Here is a 19291-nt window from a genome sequence, read left to right as displayed (position 1 = left end):
TGCAAACTTGAATACAACTGTCCAGATGGCTTACCTCACGCCAGACAAGCAAAGGCAACTGACTACTTACTTCATGTTGATGGCAACAAAAACCCAGTTATCTGCAAGACAAATTCTGCAGGCTTTGGGCTTCATGGCATCCTGCATCCTACTGATTCCATATGCAAGACTGCATATGAGGAAACTTCAATGGTACCTAAAATGTTTATGGAGTCAACATTCTCACAGTCTGTAAACAATTATTCCTCTCATTCACTGCCTACAACAGTGGTTTTCTATGGTGGGCAAAGGCATGTCACCAAAACATGGGATGGGCCTTCACTCTACCCCCTGCCAGCCAAACCTTAACACACGCATCAGATTATGCCTGGGGGGGGCCCACATGGCAGGAAGATGCATACAAGGCATATGGACCCCAAAATGCATCTTACGTATCAACCAGAAAAAGATGCTAGCTGTTCAAAATGCCCTAACAGCCTTCAAGGGCTTACTTTATCCAGGACAACTACTGATAGACTGACAACACCACGGTCATTTGGTATATAAACAAGCAAGGGGGCACACACTCATATACCCCCTTTGCAGATTAGCCATGGCACAATGGGACATGACTTTGACCTACCAAATACATCTTCAAGCTCAATTCATGCCAGGAAAGCAAAATACTCTGGCAGCGATCTAAGCAGAAACCTTATGGATCCTCACGAGTTGAAACTAAACCCACAAGTCTTCAGCATAACAGAGAAATGGGGGAGCCCATTCATAGATCTATTTGCCTCCCCTCAAAATTATCAAGTGAAAAGATTCTGCACAAGGACTTATCACAGACAAGCATGGAAAGTGGGACGCCCTATCCTTCAGTTGGAAAAAAAACTATCAGTTTACGCCTTTCCACCTCTGCCTCTTCTTCCCAAGGTCCTCCTAAAAGTCAGATGAGAAACCAAAGATGATTCTAATTGCCTCGAACTGGCCCCGCCAATACTGGTACCCAGTCCTAAGGAACTTGTCAGTACCCAGCATGGACCTTACCTCAAAGACCTCAACTACTGTCCCAGCAAAACAATCAGATCCTGCACAATCAACTCCAAACACTGAACCTGGCAGCATAGCTGATCATGTAGTTATACAAACAACACCTCTCCGTAAAGCTGTAATGGATGTCATTTTGGAAGCCAGAAGGTCTAGTCCTAGAAAATCTTATGCTGACAAATGGAAGAGATTCTGTGCTTGGAATCAAGCACAAGGAACTGATACAGCAGAACCAAATATTCCTCAGATATTACAATACGTAACTGAGATGCTTGACAAAGGCCTATCTTTCTCATCCGTTAAAATCCATGCCTCTGCCATTTCGGCTCATTGCAATACAGAGCCACCAATCTTTTCTCATCCTTTACTAAAGCAGTATCTTAGAGGAGCCAAAAATGTAAGGCCTCCTAGAAGATCACCATTACCTGCATGGGACCTCATTTATGTGTTGGAAAAGCTCACCCTGCCTCCATTTGAACCAGCTGCTACCGCTGATATAAAGTTCTTGTCATGGAAAACAGCTCTGCTACTAGCAATTACTTCAGCAAGAAGAGTTTGAGCTACAGGCCCTCATGGCTGTAGAGCCTTTTGTCATATTTTAGCCAGACAGGGTGTCTCGGAGGACAAATCCTACATTTATGCCTAAGGTGGTTTCCAGTGTGGTTCTTAACCAGACAATTCACATGCCAAACTTTTATCCAAAAATGCAGAACAAGGGGGAGAGAATTCTGCATCCCTTGGATGTACACAGACAACTAAGATTCTACTTGAACAGGACTAAAGCTCTAAGAAAAACTGAACAATTACAAGTGACATATGCTACAGGATCAGAAGGAAAAGCTATTTCAAAGCAGACACTTTCAAAGTGGATAAGCCACTCCATCCGTTTCTGCTACTTACACCATGGTAAGCCTGTGCCCAAGGGCATTAGGTCTCATTCCACCAGAGCTGCAGCTACTTCAGCAGTCTTTCTCAGAGGAGTACCAACCAAAGACATTCTAGAGGCTGCTACTTGGAGTTCTGTTCACACTTTTACAAAGCATTATCATTTGCCTCTCTAAGTCCAGGGCAGGCTTTGCCACTGCAGTTCTGCAGGGCCTTATAGCCGCACCTAATGCTGTTTAGCTCCAGCCTCCCAACCATAGCTTTGGGATTCTACCTAAATGTAATGACTGGCATTGAAACACGAAGAACATAGTGCAGTTGTGTACACTTACCATAAATGTAGATGTTAATGTATTCACTGTTGCAGTCCAGGTTACCCTCCCGCCATCCCCCTGTCATTCTTTAGTTTATCTTTCCTTCTCTGTCTTCTACAACCTATGTGGTATATTTGCTTGTAGATGAGGGTAATGTTTATATTGATGCATGTCTCTGTGTGTGTATATATATATATATATATATAGATATAGATATAGATATAGATATAGATTAGATATAGATATATATAAAGATATATAGATATATATATAGATATATATAAAGATATATAGATATATATATAGATATATATAGATATATAGATATATATATAGATATATATATATATATATATATATAGATATATATAGATATATATAGATATATAGATATATATATATATATATATATATATATATATATATATATAGAGAGAGAGAGATATATATATATATATATATATATATATATATATATAGATATATATATATATATATATATATACATATATATATATATATATATATATATATATATATATACATATACACACACACACATATATTTGCTACCTTTTTGGAGGCAGCTGACATCTGGGGCAAGAAAAACTAAAGAAAATGGCATCGGCTGCATGTTTTATACCCTTGACGACCTGACATCATGGAAGAGGAGACTGCAGCCGACGCAGGACCCAAGACTTTGAAATTCAGGCCGACTGAGGGCAGATTACCGAAATGTAATGACTGCAACAGTGAATACACTCGAACATCTACATTTATGGTAAGTGTACACAACTGTACTTTCCTAGGCCCTCATTGGTCTTGGGAAAGGACCGATGAGGGGTAGAAAATTTGATCCCCATATCTGACGGGGGTCTTCTCTTCTTGCTCATTGCGGGTGAGTGTATTTTTTGACAGAGGGACCAAAAAGATGATCTATCAAAGGGGGCATTGGTGAGGGATACTTTAAACATCTTCGCAAACCTGCATAGGTGCAGCCAGGCAAAGTGCAGAATAGCGATGGCTGTGCTGGTAGTTCGAGAGGTGCCTTCTGCTGCATTGGGAGCAACTTAATTGAGGAATTAGCTAGGAACACGATTGGATAGTTTGGGAGACAGGGGGGGACTTAATTTGTCCGTTTGGGCGCTAACTCCACAGTATCAGATTCCTTCCATGTCTTGCTGGTGATAAGGTCTTTCATTTCATTGGCAGAGGGGGAAACCCAGGTGGTAGATGGCACATCCTGAAAGCTTTCAAGAACGCAGACTCTTCAGAGGATGGGAGTAGGGAAGGCCCAACCGCCTTTTAATATGAGAATCTCTAGGATGTCTCCTTCGTAGACAGTTTTGGGCAGAGATCTGGGGGTTTGTCCTCTTCCTCACTGTCCATATCTTCAGTGAGAGGCTCTATAGGGGAGTCTAGATGCCTCCTCTTAAACGTTCTGTTCCAGGGTACCTCCTTGGAGGGGAACACATGGGAGGACTTGGGAAAAGTTGGAAACCCCAAGTGGGGTAACTCCCCCTTGAATACCAGTTTGTGAGGGCTGACTGGGAGCAGGAGGAAAAGGCCTAGCTCTCAGAGATGAGGAGAGCTGAGAATGGCCCTGGGGATCAGGGAAGGCAGCTCCAGCAGTGGAGAAGGTCCTTTCTACTACCTGGAAGGCCAAAGGGCTGGACGATGCCCCCTCTCCATTCCCGGTGGACAAGGGCAGCTGAGAAGGGGAAAAAGAGCAACTCGCTGCCTCAAGGTCCCTGGATTATACCGGCCACAAGCTGTTGAAAGCGGAAGCACTGAGGGGCAGAGACCAGTCTGAAAAAACTGGAAGGAATTCCCCCCCCAAAGACTCCAGAATGTCTTTTCTGGTTCGAGACCCAGTTCACTCAGAGGAAGGAAGGGCAGAGCCAGTCAGGGACTCGGACGAAGTGGAGACAAAGTGAACTCTAGGAATCCTCGTTATCTCTTTACTGCGTCCCAGGTCCTGGAAGTCCAAAACTGCCTGGGACTGACAAGGCGATTGAAATGTAGGGGCAGGACCCCTGGCCGGATGGCAGGGAACGAAAAAATCTCATCATCCTATCCATGTCTGAAGGGAGCAAGGTCCTTCAGGACCTAGATGAGGCAGAGATCTAGCTGGAGATGCATGCCTGGACTCCAAGATCTCCTGACCCTGTCAGAGGAAAGACTTCTATTGCTAGAAGCAAAAAAATGCTGCTCTGATCCTGAGACCGAAGGAGAGTCGGCAATCAAAATGGTGGTATCCAACCTGGGTCCTAGAACTATTCGCTTCAGATCCAAGGAAGCCTGAGGATCTGAGCACGTTCCACTCAATTGTCTCTGATCTGAGGAGGACGGATCTGCAGCAAGAGTGTGGTCTTGGTTAGATCCGAAGGCCTTTGATCTGGGAGTAGATTCCCGAGACCTCAGATCTGAAGGCTTTGAACCAGAAGCCTTGGATCTGGGAGAACATTCGTGAGGGGATCTCTGATCCGAGGACTGAGTAAGATCTGGAAAGTTTGGATCCGACAGGCTAGGCTTTTTTGAGGAAGGGGATCCTGAAGCCGACGGAGCCTTCCTTTTGTGATTCGAGTGGCCTGGCTTGGTCGGAGACTGGACAACAGACCCATCTTTCAATAATAATTTGTTACTGTGCTTGACCAAAAACCCCTGGGGTGGAATGTGGCAAAAATGCCGCATTCAACCTCCAGGTGGTCAGCACCCAAATAATGGAGGCACTCCTTGTACGAATCTGAGATGGACGTCTTCCGACCACATTAGAACCACCTCTTAAACCCAGCAGGCCTGTCAGACATAATGGGTTAACAGACCAAGCACCAAAGTTAGAAACAGAACCGAGCTGTAAACCAGAGAAAAAGTAGTTGTCAAAAGTCCAACAGCAACAATACAACTACTATACACAGAAAGGCTAAGGAAAATTCAAAACTGTAAAATGGTGCCAAAAGTTATCCTAAGAATAAACAATAATTAGGGAGGGGAGGTTAAGCGGGACAAAAAACTAACACGTAGCAAGCAGTATTACAAACGGAAATAGATTTACGCTAGAAGGAAAGCAAAAAATGCTGAAAAAGTCACATATCCCTCAAGAGGATTTGTGCCAGAAGGAATCGCGTATGTAGCGGTGTGTGCCAAATGAGATCTGAGGGGTTAGAAGGCAGCAAGGGATTATGGGAGTGGGAAGAGCTCGAGTCTAGTATCTGTCTGAAAAAATCATATGACCCTGAAGTGAGGAGTAGTGACATGGATAACATTAGATCTTGAAGAAGCTATTGTGAAAGCGCTTGTGTCTTCTGTGAATAAACTGGTACCTGCACGTATATCTGTGGATTCTTTGCTGTTATTTTGGAATCATTCTCAGTCTGGATTTTTTGCCCTTTGATTTCAAGGGACTTTACATCTGTTTCTGTTATATTGCTGCATTTTGGGCTCTGTTTTTGCTGAACATTAGATCTTTGTCATAGAACACTATTACCTTTTGTTATACCCTCCACAGCAAAACTATCTCAGGCAGGGTGAAAGCCCACTCTACCAAGTCCTTGGCTTCATTTATGCCTTTTTGGAAAGGGTGGTATTTTGGAAGCAGTTAATGTGCATACATTTACAAAGTGTTAGCTTGATTCTTTCTCCAGGTCTAGATCAGGGCTGGCTAGGACCATTCTGCAGGGGTTCCTGGGCCCTCCACCTCCCAAATATAAGCTACTAGGGTGATCTAGCCATATAGCTAAGGGTACTACAGCAATTGTCGATATGAAGAACATAGCACAGTTCTTTAAGTAAACTTACCATAACAATAGATGATCAAATAATCACTGCTGCAGTAGCCATTACTCCCACCCCCTTGTTTCCATTGTATTGATTTTGCCAGGGTGTTTAGTTTTTTTATGTTCTTAGCATTTTCTTATTAGGGCTTAGCCTCCCCATCTCTGTTGTCCTTTTTAGTCAGTTAAGCTCGTGCTGACTGGACACATGGAGTCTGCTGTGAAGCTTTAGAAACTGTCCAGCTGTTATGTCCTATGAAGGATATAATCTATATAGCTAGGACTACTGCAGCAGTAATTGTTCAAACATCTACTCTTGTGGTAAGTTTACTTAACACAACTGTACAGCGTTGATCTCACTGTGATTTTTAGTCCCTCCCAGACAGACTTGGCTGTTTTAGGTTTAAGTCAGGCAGTTGTCTAGTAGTGGGCTTGGAAAGTCTCTGTGTGTAGTGGTGGTTTCTGTTGGCAAGTGGTGAGGTTGCTGGTTTAGGGGGAGGAGTGCAGTTGTGTAGTTAACATGTGATGACACAGGTTGTGTTTATTTTTAACTAGGACAAAATCTATATTGGTAGCCGTGATAGATTTATAGAAGGGGAGGGTCTTTTCCAACTGTAATACTTCAGGTGTGGTGTACTTAACTCTGTGTGCCATGTACTTGAGTGCACACTTGAGGAGAGTGTACAAGCATCATTACAACATTTGTAATGGTAATATCAACAACACTTTATAAGCCTCCTTGGCATGTAATCAAGCTACCTACATCTTTTTTGTACTGGAATGGATACCGAGGGGATAGCAGGGGTGGCCTTTGGGAACCAATTATAGAATTTAAGGAACTATATTGGCAGGTGGTGCTTGAGGCTAACAAAAGCCCCCAGATGTTATTTCTTGGTTAATGAAGTCAACTTTTGTATCCAAGTGATTTGGGCAAGCCTCCCTTGGTGTTTTTTTTTTTGTGGTCTTTGTGAGCACTGCTCCTGATATATTTATAAGTTGTGGTCATTATTTCTTGTCCATCATTGAGAGAGAGAGCTTCAGGAAAAAGATTATTGATGGTGATTGCTGGAGTTCATAAACCTAATTATAGGACCTGTTAGGGAAAGTCTTAGGAGGTCAGCTGTTACAGGAAGAGCATATGCACTTTATAAGCACTTACACGAGTGCATGGATCATGCTATCCCTAAGAGAGAACCAAGATGTTATCCTCCAACCAAAAGGAAGCCAATCTGGTGGTCCTCTGCCATAAACAAACTACAACAGGAGAAAGAAACTGTTGCAAAAAAAAAGAGTAAAATCCCATGACTGGAGAAACTCCCTGGTCAACCTCAGTAAGAAGCTGAGATCCCTCATAAAATCCTCCAAAGCTAGTTACGAAAACAAAATTGCCACTGACTCTAAAGACAACCACAAAGCATTCTATAACTATGTCAGGAATCTCAATGGGAACACTCAGATCTGCTCTGAGTTACAGCACAATGTCGCTAAATATACAGAACCAACTGATATTGCCAACGTCCTAGCAGATAGGTTCAGTGCTAACTTTACCCCCCTCTCACCCCCTAGAAGGTCCATCTCTATACCAGAAGAATGCAAAGTTCCTATAATCATGGCTGCACCGGTAAAAAAAACACTCTCCAAAGCCAAGAACACAGCATCCATGGGATCCGACAATATCCCACGCTGCGTTCTACACGAACTACAGAATGAACTGGGCACCCTACCCAAGTACTATGTTCAATCATAGCCTCCCCTGAGGCTTTGTACCCACTGAATGGCGCACCGCGACGGTTATCCCACTCCACAAAGGGGGAGCCACAACAGACCCCGGGAACTACCGCCCCCATTAGCCTGATGAGCCTGGTCTGCAAGGCCATGGAATGTATCATCATGGAACTCATAAACAAAGACATTGGTAATCTCCAAACTCTGGGCCCTACCCAGTTTGGATTTGTAAAAGGCAGATCATGTCTCATGTCTCCTAAACCTGATTGACTACTTTGAAGCGGTCACCAAAGCCATAGATGAGGGTAAAATGGTTCACACAGCTTATCTAGATCTCGCCAAGGCTTTCAACACCATCCCCCACTCTAGAATTATAGATAAACTCACTAAACTAGATATAAATCCCTATGTCACAAGATGGGTTGCCAACTGGCTCACGGACAGAACCCACACTGTGAAAGTAGCAGGTTCCAAATCCGACTTCAGACCAGTGACAAGTGGAGTACCACAGGGTTCAGTCCTGGGTCCTCTCCTGTTTGGTATCTACTTCTCTGAAGTGCAGGCTAACACAGAAGGTCTTTGGCTAACAAAGTTTGCAGATGACTACAAACTAGGAGCCATAATTGAAACTCCTAACGATGTGGACAAACTACAAAAGGGCCTCACTGAGACAGATACCTGGTGTCAAAGCCATGGCCTGAAGCTCAATGCCAAAAAGTGTATTGTCATCCCCTTTGGTAAAAACTCTGTACCCATGAACTACCACATAGCTGGTAGTCTACTTAATGCCGAAAATGTGATGAGCTTGGGACACAGGTGGACAGTAGTCTCTCCTTTGATCACATCGCCACAGTGGTCAGGAAATCCTTCTACGTGGCTCATCTCATCACAAAAGGATTCTTATCCAGAAAAAAGGTCATTGTTCCCCTCTACTCATCACTCATTAGACCCATTATAAAGTACAACGCCCCTTTTGGTATGTACCTCACAAGACATCTACAACAACTGGAAAGACCACAGAAATACCTCACAAAGAGGATTACTGGCCTCAAACAGATGCCCTACGCGGACTGTCTCAAAAAAACTACAGCTTTACTCCATCGCATATCGCCTACTCAGGGGGCGATCTCTGCCTAACATACAAAGCTAACCTTGTCACCACAATAAACAGAATATGCTGGAGGGATCTATTCCTGTCCCAGAGACTTCCCGTACTCTGGAACAGACTACCTATCTGTGTCAAACAGAGCTCCTCATTAGCACTCTTCAAGAAAAATCTTGATTGGATGGGAAATGGGAAATTCACCCCAGGGATCACTTCTGTGGCTCTGTTCGGGCCCAGGAAAATAATTTTCTTGGGTGGCGAAAGCCAGCGTACATTTTTTGGCTAGGCTTAAATAGGCCCTAGGGCCGATAGCCTAGTACCTACCTATGAACCTATATTATTGTTTTTTTTAATATGAATTTAGTTTTTAAAAGGTGTAAATTGTGCATGATTCTGTTATTCAGCGTAGTTTTGTATCACTGCTGTGACACTTTCTTTTGCCCACATCATGCAAGAAATTTTAAGCTAATGCTACTGTGGTTGAAATTTGTAAATGGAAAGCATACTTCTGATTTAAGAAACATATTGGCAGTGGCAGGTAATTTTAACACTGCTGTGTTGTTACAGAGGAGTGTGGAGAAGCAAGTTAACAGCATTCCCGATGAATCATCACTGAGGTAAGTGCGTGAACAACTGCTTATTTTAGTGATGTATCAGTTGTGTATTTACTTGCTGGTGTTTTATAGTTGGCTTACATCCTTGCAGAGTGGAAACGGATTTTTATTTCATGTTTTTTTTCTTGCATTATCTTGCTCAGTATGAAGTTACACTTTGAGATGTTATCAGCTTGCTTTTTCTTTCTTCCAGCATTCAGTTTACTGCATCACTCTGTGCCAGTAAGAGTTACTGATATGATGGAGTCAGTGAGGGAAGGTGGGAGTGAGAAGCTAATGTCAGCTTACCTAGCTGGGGGGGTGGGGGTGAGGGGCATTCTTTCCCTCTGTAATGCTGGCATCTGCTTGATTGTGAAGTTCATGGCATCCAGACCTATAGTAACCAGCTCTTGTACCAGTAATGTGAACAAATGTTTAGGTGCTTAGTGGGTGGCACTGGGGGATAGATGATCTGCAGTCATAGGGACAGAAAAGGTATTATAGTGTTGGTGTATATATTTATATATCCATCTTTGAATTACTATTCCATTATTACTTGACTGATAGAATGTCATGCTAAGGATAGCTGCAAGTCCATCCAACATTCCAAAGCTTAGATCGTTCCTCCCGCTCCATATGTCCGATGTTTGACCCAAGTGCAAAGGAGGTTTAAGTACTTAAGTAACATCTGGATGTGAATTACTTCAGAACTTTCTTGCCACCAGTGCTAAGTCTGAACTCACGATTCATCTTCAATCTTTCAGCTGTATGATCTGTGTCATTTTAGATTGCAGTGGGCGGGTATCTATCCCCGTTGGGGAACCTTCTTTTTTTATTTCTTTTCTTGATTTAAATATGTTGATCTGATGTCAATTTTCATTTTGTCCTCAACTGATGGGTTCAGATCTGATCCCTCAGATCTGACTTGGCCATTGCTAAAGCTCATGGCAATCAAAAACTCTCGAGCTTCTCCCTTATCCACAGTGCACCCCAACCCCAAGTACCTCAGATCTCGTTTGCCACTTTACACGAAAGACATAGTGACCATTAACTCTTGAGCAGTTGGGTGTTTTAAGTTTTCTCTTTTCTTATCTAATCTTTAAAATTCTTAGGTTTTCTTTGTACCTTTACCTTATCTCTTCACTTTTGTATCCTTTTTCTGTTAGTTTTCTTCTCCGTACAGCCTGTACTCTTGAATACTATTAGTATTTTTCCCAATGCTAAACTTTGTGTAGTCTCTCCTATTACTATTGCTCGTAATTTCTGTATTATGTACCTTTCTCCCCCAAAAAATTTTACACACACACACACATATATATATATATATATATATATATATATATATATATATATATATATATATATATATCTATGTGTGTGTGTGTGTGTGTGTGTATGTGTGTGTATATATATATATATATATATATATATATCACATTCTGTCTGGTGTTTTCATGAAAATCTGTTTTTCCCTTTTAACTCTCTTGTTTTCACTATGCCAGAGAAAGTGGCCCGGTTGGTTTAAAAAATGGCGTGTAGGCACAAAGTTCTGATGTTAAGTTGTCTGTCTCGCCTTCATTCTTGCTGGATGGGTTCGGAGCCGACCTCGGCTCCGACTCGGCCACTCTAAAAGCTCGAGAGTTGGTTCCACCGGCTCGAGGCTCCCCTTATATCCCACAATGCTAGGCGAGAGTTACCCCAGATCTCGTTTGCCGCTACAGCTTCGAGGTTGGTTGCTTCTACCGGTTCCTGGTGAGTGTTAATTTTTCTTGTAAAAGTTACTCTTTTAAACCCCTTTTAAGTTAAATTTCTTTCTTAGTTAGTGTAGATTACAAAACTTTATCCCCGACCCTAAATTTTTCCGTTTCTTTACCAAAGAACCTTTGGTTCTTCCTTTGGGCCCTTAGGCCTTCCCTTCCCTAGTGGAGTGTTTGTGTTTCTTGTAGTTTACTTTATTTTTAGTGTACTTTAAATTCTAGTATTACTACTAAAATTATTATTTTTTCCTGACAGGGTATAACTTGTGTGTTTGGGTGTGTGTTTGTGTACACCTGTCAGTCAGGAAATGTCTAAAGAAGCAAAGGTCTCGATTCAAGAAGTGTGATGCGTGCTGTCAGAAAATGTCTCTGACAGGCGCTCACACTTCTTGTCTATTGTCTGGGGCCTTTGCACCTGCAGGACTCCTGTGCTGTGTGCCATGGCTTCAGCCCCAGGGTCCTGCAGGAAAGAAAAAACAAATTAATTCTTAGAGGCTTACTGAAGCCAGAGGATTCCCTGTCAGTTTCAACAGGGAAGCCCTCTAAGGCATCGAGGTCTTCGGCTCCGGCTTCTGAGCCGAGACCTCAGGTTGCTCAACCTTTGCCTTTATCGGCTCCGGCTGGAGCCGATAAGTCTCAGTCCACAGTTTCTGTGGCTCCCTCGGCTCGGCGGGCCGAGGTTATTGAGGTACCCGTGTCGGCTCCGACCAGACCTTCAGAGCCGACAACTAGAAAGAGGTCTAGGTCACCATCTCTTGGCTCCGTTCATTCGGCTCCAGGATCTCCCCTGCTGTCTGAGCGGGCCAAAGGTCTCATTCCTCTAGGTCATCGAGGCTGTCCGATCATGACCTTCAGAGGGTAGTGAGTCGACTACTTAAGTCCGAGGCACTAGCCCAGATGCTTCAGAGCCCGACTCATCAGTCGGTGCCTGCCCCAGTCCATCAACTTTTTCCTCCTTCGACTCTTTTGAGTTGGGCCGGTCGTCGGAACCGAGACTGTGATTACCGGGCCGAGACAATTGTCTTCGGCTCCGTCGTCGGCTCCGTTTTCTTCTTTGGAAGAATCTCGGCGGACTTCCCTCGTCGGCTCGAGGGTGAGTGGCATCGGACCCTTGTCCGACCCCCGTCTCCCTCTCGGGGCTCCGGCGCTGGTGAGTTCGGCTCCGACATCGGCCTCGGAGCCATCACTGTCGGTGTCAAGGGGGGTTCTTAGCTCCTCGGGCGGGGACCTCTGGCTCGGCCTGACAGGGGTGCATTCGAGGTCATGCGGAGTGTGTTAGAGCCTGGCTCTACTCCACAGTCGGCTCCGTCCGCCCCTCCCTCTATGCTGCCTGAGGGTAAGTCGACTCACTCCCTCAGCCCGGACCGCAGAGAGCCAGCTCCTCAGGAGCCCCTGTGGGATTTCATCCTCTTCGAGGCCTCTCCTGATTTGGCAGAAGAGCCCCTCGGAAGAGGAAGTGCAAGAGGAAACACATTGACTCACCTGAGTCTATCACGTCAGACACAGATCTGGATGATTCTGAGGGTTCCCCGTTCCCCTTCTGAAGATGTCTCATTTGCAGACATTCTGGAGATCCTGAAACAGAGGGAAATTGGCCAGCCCTCAACCCTTCGGAGGCGAATCTGTGTATCTTGAGGCGTTTGGCTCTCGTCCTTCCACCTCCTGGGTGTCCCCCTTGACCCCCTCATGCAGGTGGTTGCTAAGAAGGCATGGTCGGCTCCTGATTCAGTGGACCCCACTCCCAGGAGACCCTCTAAGTTCATCACAGCTCCATCAGACAAGCAATTTTTATCAAAAGGAGTTTCTGTGGATGCTATGGTGGTAGCTGCTGCCACAAAGAAGGAACTGGCTGATCCTTCAGTGCCTGTCCATCCACCTAACAAGGAATCTAGGTCCATGGATAGGTGCGGAAGCGGATGTTCTCCTCAGCGACATTTACCATGCGTTAAGCTGAACTACCTGTGCCATTTCACTCGTCTTCAAAGGGACTTGATCAAGGAAGCGAGTGAAATGTTAAGAATCCTACAGCTGCGGGTTTCCAAGAAAAATGAACACGCAGCTGGCTACCCTTAATTCCATATCCAACTCCTCCATGCGCCTCCTCTCTTATGCGGCCGATGGAGCGAGCAGAGCCGCAGGGACAGGTGTAGCCTTACGTAGGCACGCCTGGATGCGGCTATGCAATTTTGCGGACCCTTTCAAGGCGTCTTTCACGAACTCCCCTTTTGATGGATCATCTCTCTTTGGTCCTCAAGTGAAAGAAACCCTGACTAGGTGCGAGACTGATGGCAAGACCCTTTCTGCCGTCGGAGTCCGTTTTCGACTCCTTCTAGGCCTTACCCCAAAGGCCAGAAGGGTGGGAAGATGTGGTTCCGTAAACAATCTCAAGGGACTTAGCCTGGCACAGAGTCGTTTCCTACCAAAGGCAGAGGTGGGAATAACAATGGTAGGCGTAAGCCCTAGGGGCAGGGGGTCCGCAGAACCAGGGCAATCGGAAGCCTTTCCTGACAAGCCCTTTCAGCATCCCTGAGGTGTTGCCCGACTGCCCATCTTCGGAGGCAGTCGGGGAAGATTGTCACTGTACCCAGAAGCCTGGCTATCCCTGACTCAAGACAAATGGGTACAGTCCATCATTTCGAAGGCTATTCTATCCCCTTTCTTCGTTTTCCAAATCAGTCAAAAAATCCCTTCCAGATGTTCCACCGCTCAAAGGGATATAGCAGCTTTGGAAATTTCAAAACTGCTTGCAAAAGAGCAATTCAGTCAGTGCCAGCAGACCAACAAGGATCCGGAATCTACTCAAGGTTCTTTTTAGTTCCAAAGAAAACAGGGGACTGGAGACCGATTTTGGATCTCAGTGTCTTGAACAAATCAGTCAAGAAAACAAGATTTCGGATGGTCACGCTGCAATCCATTCTTCCCCTTTTGGGCAAAGGAAACTGGATGTGCTCTATAGACCTTCGGGATGCGTACTATCACATAAAAATGAACAGGCGCTCCAGAAGATTCCTCCGCTTCAGGCTGGGAACCAGTCATTTTCAGTTCAGGGCGCTGCCCTTTGGTCTCACCACTGCGCCCCGGTGTTTACCAAATGCATGGCAGTGGTAGCTTCTCACCTGAGGCGACAAGGATTCCAGGTGTTTCCATATTTGGACGACTGGCTTCTCACAGCTCCCACCAAGCATCTCCTTCTGATGGCCAGAGATTATACTTTTCGCGTTTGTCAAAAACTGGGTATTTCAATAAATTGCGAAAAGTCTGTTTTGTCGCCTTGTCGTACTATTACCTACATAGGCAAATTTAGATACTATAAACATGTCTGCAAGGCTAACGGACCAAAGGATATCAGACATTCACAAATTGGTGTCACTTCTTCTCAACAACAACAGAGTCAAAGCCAGGTTAGTTCTAAAGGTGTTGGGAATCATGGCAGCGCCATACCTCTCCTTCCATTGGCCAGATACCACATGCGGATCCTTCAGTGGATGCTTTTACTCAATGGTCATACCAGGAACTTCCAATGTCTCACACCATTATGATCACATGGCGTGCAAAAGCATCTCATGTGGTGGATGTCTTCCCCAGCTCCTGTCGGAAGACCATTTGTTCCACCTCCTCCGGTTGCTACTCTGACAGCGGATGCCTCCCTGATCGGGTGGGGGCATTATCAGGGCAGGACAGTCCAGGGCACATGGCAACCAAGCGAATGCCACTTGCACATAAATGTTCTGGAGATGAGAGCAGTGCTTTTAGCGTTGCAAGCCCTTCAAGACTCTCTTCCCTTGGGAGCGATTGCAATCCAGACAGACAATATGTCTGTAGTGTGGTACATCAACAAACAAGGCGGAACCAGATCATACCCCTGTGTCGAGAAGCACTCAGACTGTGGCAATGGGCGATTTCTTCTCAGCGTTTTCTGATAGCAACGCACATCCCGGAAGTCCAATCACATTGCGGACAAGTTGAGCAGAGCTATACTCATGCCTCACGAGTGGTCTCTGAAAGACTCTGTAGTGAGAGAAATCTTTCTCAAGTGGGGTCAGCCTTGCTGCGATCTTTTGCTACTCCCCAAAACAGCAAGTGCAGAGAATATTTCACTCTATTCTCTTAACCAGGCCAACCGAGCAGGGACGCTCTAGACCAAGTTTGGCCCCGGGGACTTGTGTATGCATTTCCTCCTTTCCCACTGATCTCTCAAGTAATACAGAAAGCTATCGCTCAGAAGGCCTCATTGATCCTCATTGCTCCTTACTGGCCTCGACAAGTGTGGTTCCCCTTTCTACATCAATTTCTTTTGGGCGACCGTGGAATCTGGACCTAGTTCCAGATCTTTTGATCCACCAGTCGGGTCAGTTTCATCGCCCTCCCTCTCTGAACCTCACTGCTTGGTTCCTCCAATTCCAACCGTAGCCAGGCTTCCTCAATTATCTCACTCTGTTAGAGATATATTGATAGCTTCCCATAAATCTTCCACTCGAAGATTTATTTGAGTAAGTGGAAACGCTTCTCATATTGGGCACAAGGAAAGGACATAGATCCTTTCACGCTTCCATCCAACTAGTCCTTGATTTTTAGCTGAACTCTTCCATGCAGGTTCATCTCCATCTACTCTTAAGGTTCAATTGGCAGCTATTTCTAACTTTCATGTGGGTATTTCTGAATCTGCCTTAATGTCCCACAAACTTTGCAAAGCCTTTTTGAAAGGAGTTTTTCTTCTCAGACCTCCTATAAGAAATCCTCCTTCTCCTTGGGACCTAAATTTAGTTCTTGCTTCTTTGATTCTTTCCCCTTCGAACCTGCAGCTTCATGTTCCTTGAAATTATTATCATGGAAAACTCTCTTTCTGGTGGCTATTACATCAGCCAGAAGAGTTTCAGAACTCAAGCACTCAGTTGTCGTCCTCCTTATCTTTTGTTCCATAAGGACAGAGTGTCCTTGAACTAACCCGTCTTTTGCCTAAGGTGGTTTCAACATCAAATCTAAACCAAAGCATTGACCTCCCTGTCTTTTTCCAGAGTATTCCAATAGGTCTGAACAAAAGTTACACTGCCTGGATGTTCATCGTCAATTAAGGTACTACTTGGATAGAACAAAACAATTCAGAAAATCTGATCAGCTGTTTGTCTCCTATGCGGAAAGCAGAAAGGGACTTTCAGTTTCAAAGGTATCATTATCCAGATGGCTAACATCTTTGATTTCCCTGGTATATGAAATTAGACAACAGAAATTGCCTAATAAACCTAAAGCCCATTCCACCAGAGCTTTGGCTACTTCTTTAGCCTTCCAAGACAGACTGCCTATTGACACCATTTGTGCAGCGGCTACTTGGGCTACTCCTCACACTTTTATTTCTCATTATAAGTTGGATTTAGCTTCTAGGCATAGAGCTAACTTTGGTTCCACTGTTCTCAGGAGTCTGTTCCGTTAGGCCACCCGGGACAAGGTGCTAGGGCGGTCCCATCCAGCAAGAATGAAGGCGAGATAGACAACTTAACATATAGAAGTTATGTTCTTACCATAACGTTCCATGTTAGTTGTCTTCTTCTCCTTCTTCTTGCCCCACCCTCCTTCCCCCTGGCCTGGACAGACCTAGAGGAGTTGTGATCGTGACCTCTCTTTCTACCACCTCTTTCTTAGTCATATGCTATTTTGCATATTTCTTGGTTCAGGATGTAGGTCACCCTTCTTTCTTCCTGTTGTTAGAGGTGGACTCTGTTTTACAGTTATACTGTTACTGTTATAAGCTGGGGTTAGCTTACAAACGAGATCTGAGGTAACTCTCGCCTAGCATTGTGGGATATAAGGGGAGCCTCGAGCCGGTGGAACCAACTCTCGAGCTTTTAGAGTGGCCGAGTCGGAGCCGAGGTCGGCTCCGAACCCATCCAGCAAGAAGAAGGCGAGAAGAAGACAACTAACATGGAACGTTATGGTAAGAACATAACTTCTATTTTTCTGATGGCCACACTTCATGTATACTGCCTTGCTCCTCTTCATGTACAAGAAGACTGCGCTGTTTGTTATGGTTTTAATGCCAAAGCTCTGGCTGAAAGAAAGGAAAAATAATTATAAAAAGGTTGCTTCTTTCCTCTTTCTGAGAGGCTTTATCTGTGGAGCTGTATCAGCAACAAAATGTAGGGAGTGTAAGTCGTCTTCTGAGTCCTTCTACATCTTCCTCCAAGTCTTCAGAGCAATCAAAAAAAAAAGACCTCGATCTGATCTTACCTCCCCATCTGATCCTAATAGAAAAAAGTCTCAATTATTTGGATCAAACCTCAACCTCTGATCCAAAACTGAAAAAGGGATTTGTCAGATCCATCTTCAACATCGGATCCGAAGCAGTAGAAGAAAGATTTGTCAGATCCGAATTCTTTGGGTCTAGTGAAAAAAAGACAATTGATGCAGCTATTCCTTTGAACTGTATTTTCCTACCAAGGACCAGATACTCCCTTTGGGGGGACCCAGTTCCCTCCAGGATCCCCCGTCCCTTTTTGGAGGTACCCAGGTTCCCCTCTATAATTATCCACTCGCTCTTCCCAGGAGTTTGTCGGAAGAAGATGTGGAAAGAGTGTTGAGAGGGATTTTCTTGGCACAGAGTCTGTCAAGTATTTTTCCATTTCCTACCTTTTTGCGTCATGAGGTTCAATCTTCCATTACAACCCATTTACCAGATGTTCATCGTGCATACAGCTGCAGTCATAACAGATGGGTTTTCCTGCCGTCAGGCGGGTCCTCGGTCGGCCAAATTCCAAAGTCTAGGTCTGGCGTCGTATGTCGTTGCTTCCTCCCTGACGTCAGTGCCACAGGGGTATAAAAGAACCAGCCGACGCCATTTTCTCCAGTCTTTCTTGCCGTGCGGTGCCCGAAGCAGAAGCAGTTCGCAAGTGCCAGTCGGCCAGCTCCTGAGATTACGAATATTTTTCAACCGAAGTCTTCTTGAAAGCTAAGTACCCCGTTGGGGAAACTTTTCTTGCCTTAGACCGATGTCAGACAAAGTTAATAATTGCATTTCATGTGGGAAGCAAATACCGCATAAGGATTTTCATTCACTCTGCATTCCTTGCTTAGGCCCAGACCACGATGTCTCGGCCTGTCGTTTTTGTGCTACATTCAACAAACGCACTATTAAGCGTCGGGCGGAGTTCGCCCAACACTATTTTGGCAAAAAGTTTAATTACATTATGTCGTCGGATGCTCCGACTCCAGTTTTGAGTAAAAGACGCAAAGATAAGGACCGACATACGAGGTCTGCGACTTCTACCGACAGCACACTAAAGCCGACTACAGGTGCTCCGGTTCTCAGCGAGGCGCCTACACAGCCCCTGACTACCGATGACACTTCATTGGCGGTGTTGTCTGTGCCCGAGGTCGCAGGCTCTTCGGCCCACACCCCGACTACAGATACCGAAGCCACTCTTGGGGAAACTCAGAGTTTAGATAGGCCTGCCACCTCTCAAGGTGTCTTCAGGCCTTCTTCTTCTTTTTACATCAAGGCTTTCACTAAGTCTAAAGCAGCCATGCATACTAAAAGACAAGCTCCACAGGGTCCCTCTCAAGGCCCCATGCCTAAAAAGCAGATGCTCAAAATGGCTGAGGATTTGATTACTCTTATCAGGGGTTCTCAACCCCCCCCGGACAAAAGGCCCAGAGTGGAGGAAGAATCCCCTTCCTCGGACCAGGCCTCCATTATTTCAGAACATTCTGAAGACCAGGAACATTCATACTCCCCTTTTGAAGATTCTGATGCAGAGGAGTCCATTCCCTCGGTCTCCCCCCCGAGGATTACTCTTTTTTGGGGAAACCTTACATACCTTGAGGGAACACTTCCACTGGGAAGGCCAAGAGTACTCTGACTCCAAGAAAAGGCTTAGGGATTTCCTCTTGCTCCCTCAGCACAGGCCTCTGGCCATACCTCCTGTCTTAGACATTCTAGATGATGTGTATTCGGAGGACTGCCTCAACCCAGATTCTTTACCTCCAGCTCCAGTCAAGCCTGACAGGTATTACCGGGTTCCTGATTCACACCAATTCCTATACAAAAGCCATGCGGCTGACCCAGAAACTATTTCACAGGGTCCCAAGGGAATTAAGGCCTCCACTGCTAAAAATCCAT

The 19291-nt window shown here is 45.0% G+C and overlaps 1 protein-coding gene across 1 annotated transcript in view; it reads left to right on the top strand.

The window, feature by feature from the left end:
- Window positions 1-19291, top strand: part of NUP153 (nucleoporin 153) — a gene marked incomplete in the record, with an annotated part of 2476866 nt that overhangs the window by 334454 nt on the left and 2123121 nt on the right. Inside the window, 1 exon segment of the mRNA XM_044065729.1 lies at window positions 9399-9448. Within this exon segment, the coding sequence (XP_043921664.1) occupies window positions 9399-9448 (50 nt within the window).

This window comes from Protopterus annectens, chromosome 3.part0 (genome assembly GCF_019279795.1).
Source record: "Protopterus annectens isolate FY-2018-M chromosome 3.part0, PAN1.0, whole genome shotgun sequence".
NCBI classification, from domain to species: Eukaryota; Metazoa; Chordata; order Ceratodontiformes; family Protopteridae; genus Protopterus; species Protopterus annectens.
The sequence above is the reverse complement of the archived record's forward strand: the minus strand, read 5'-3'. Positions and strand labels throughout refer to the sequence as shown.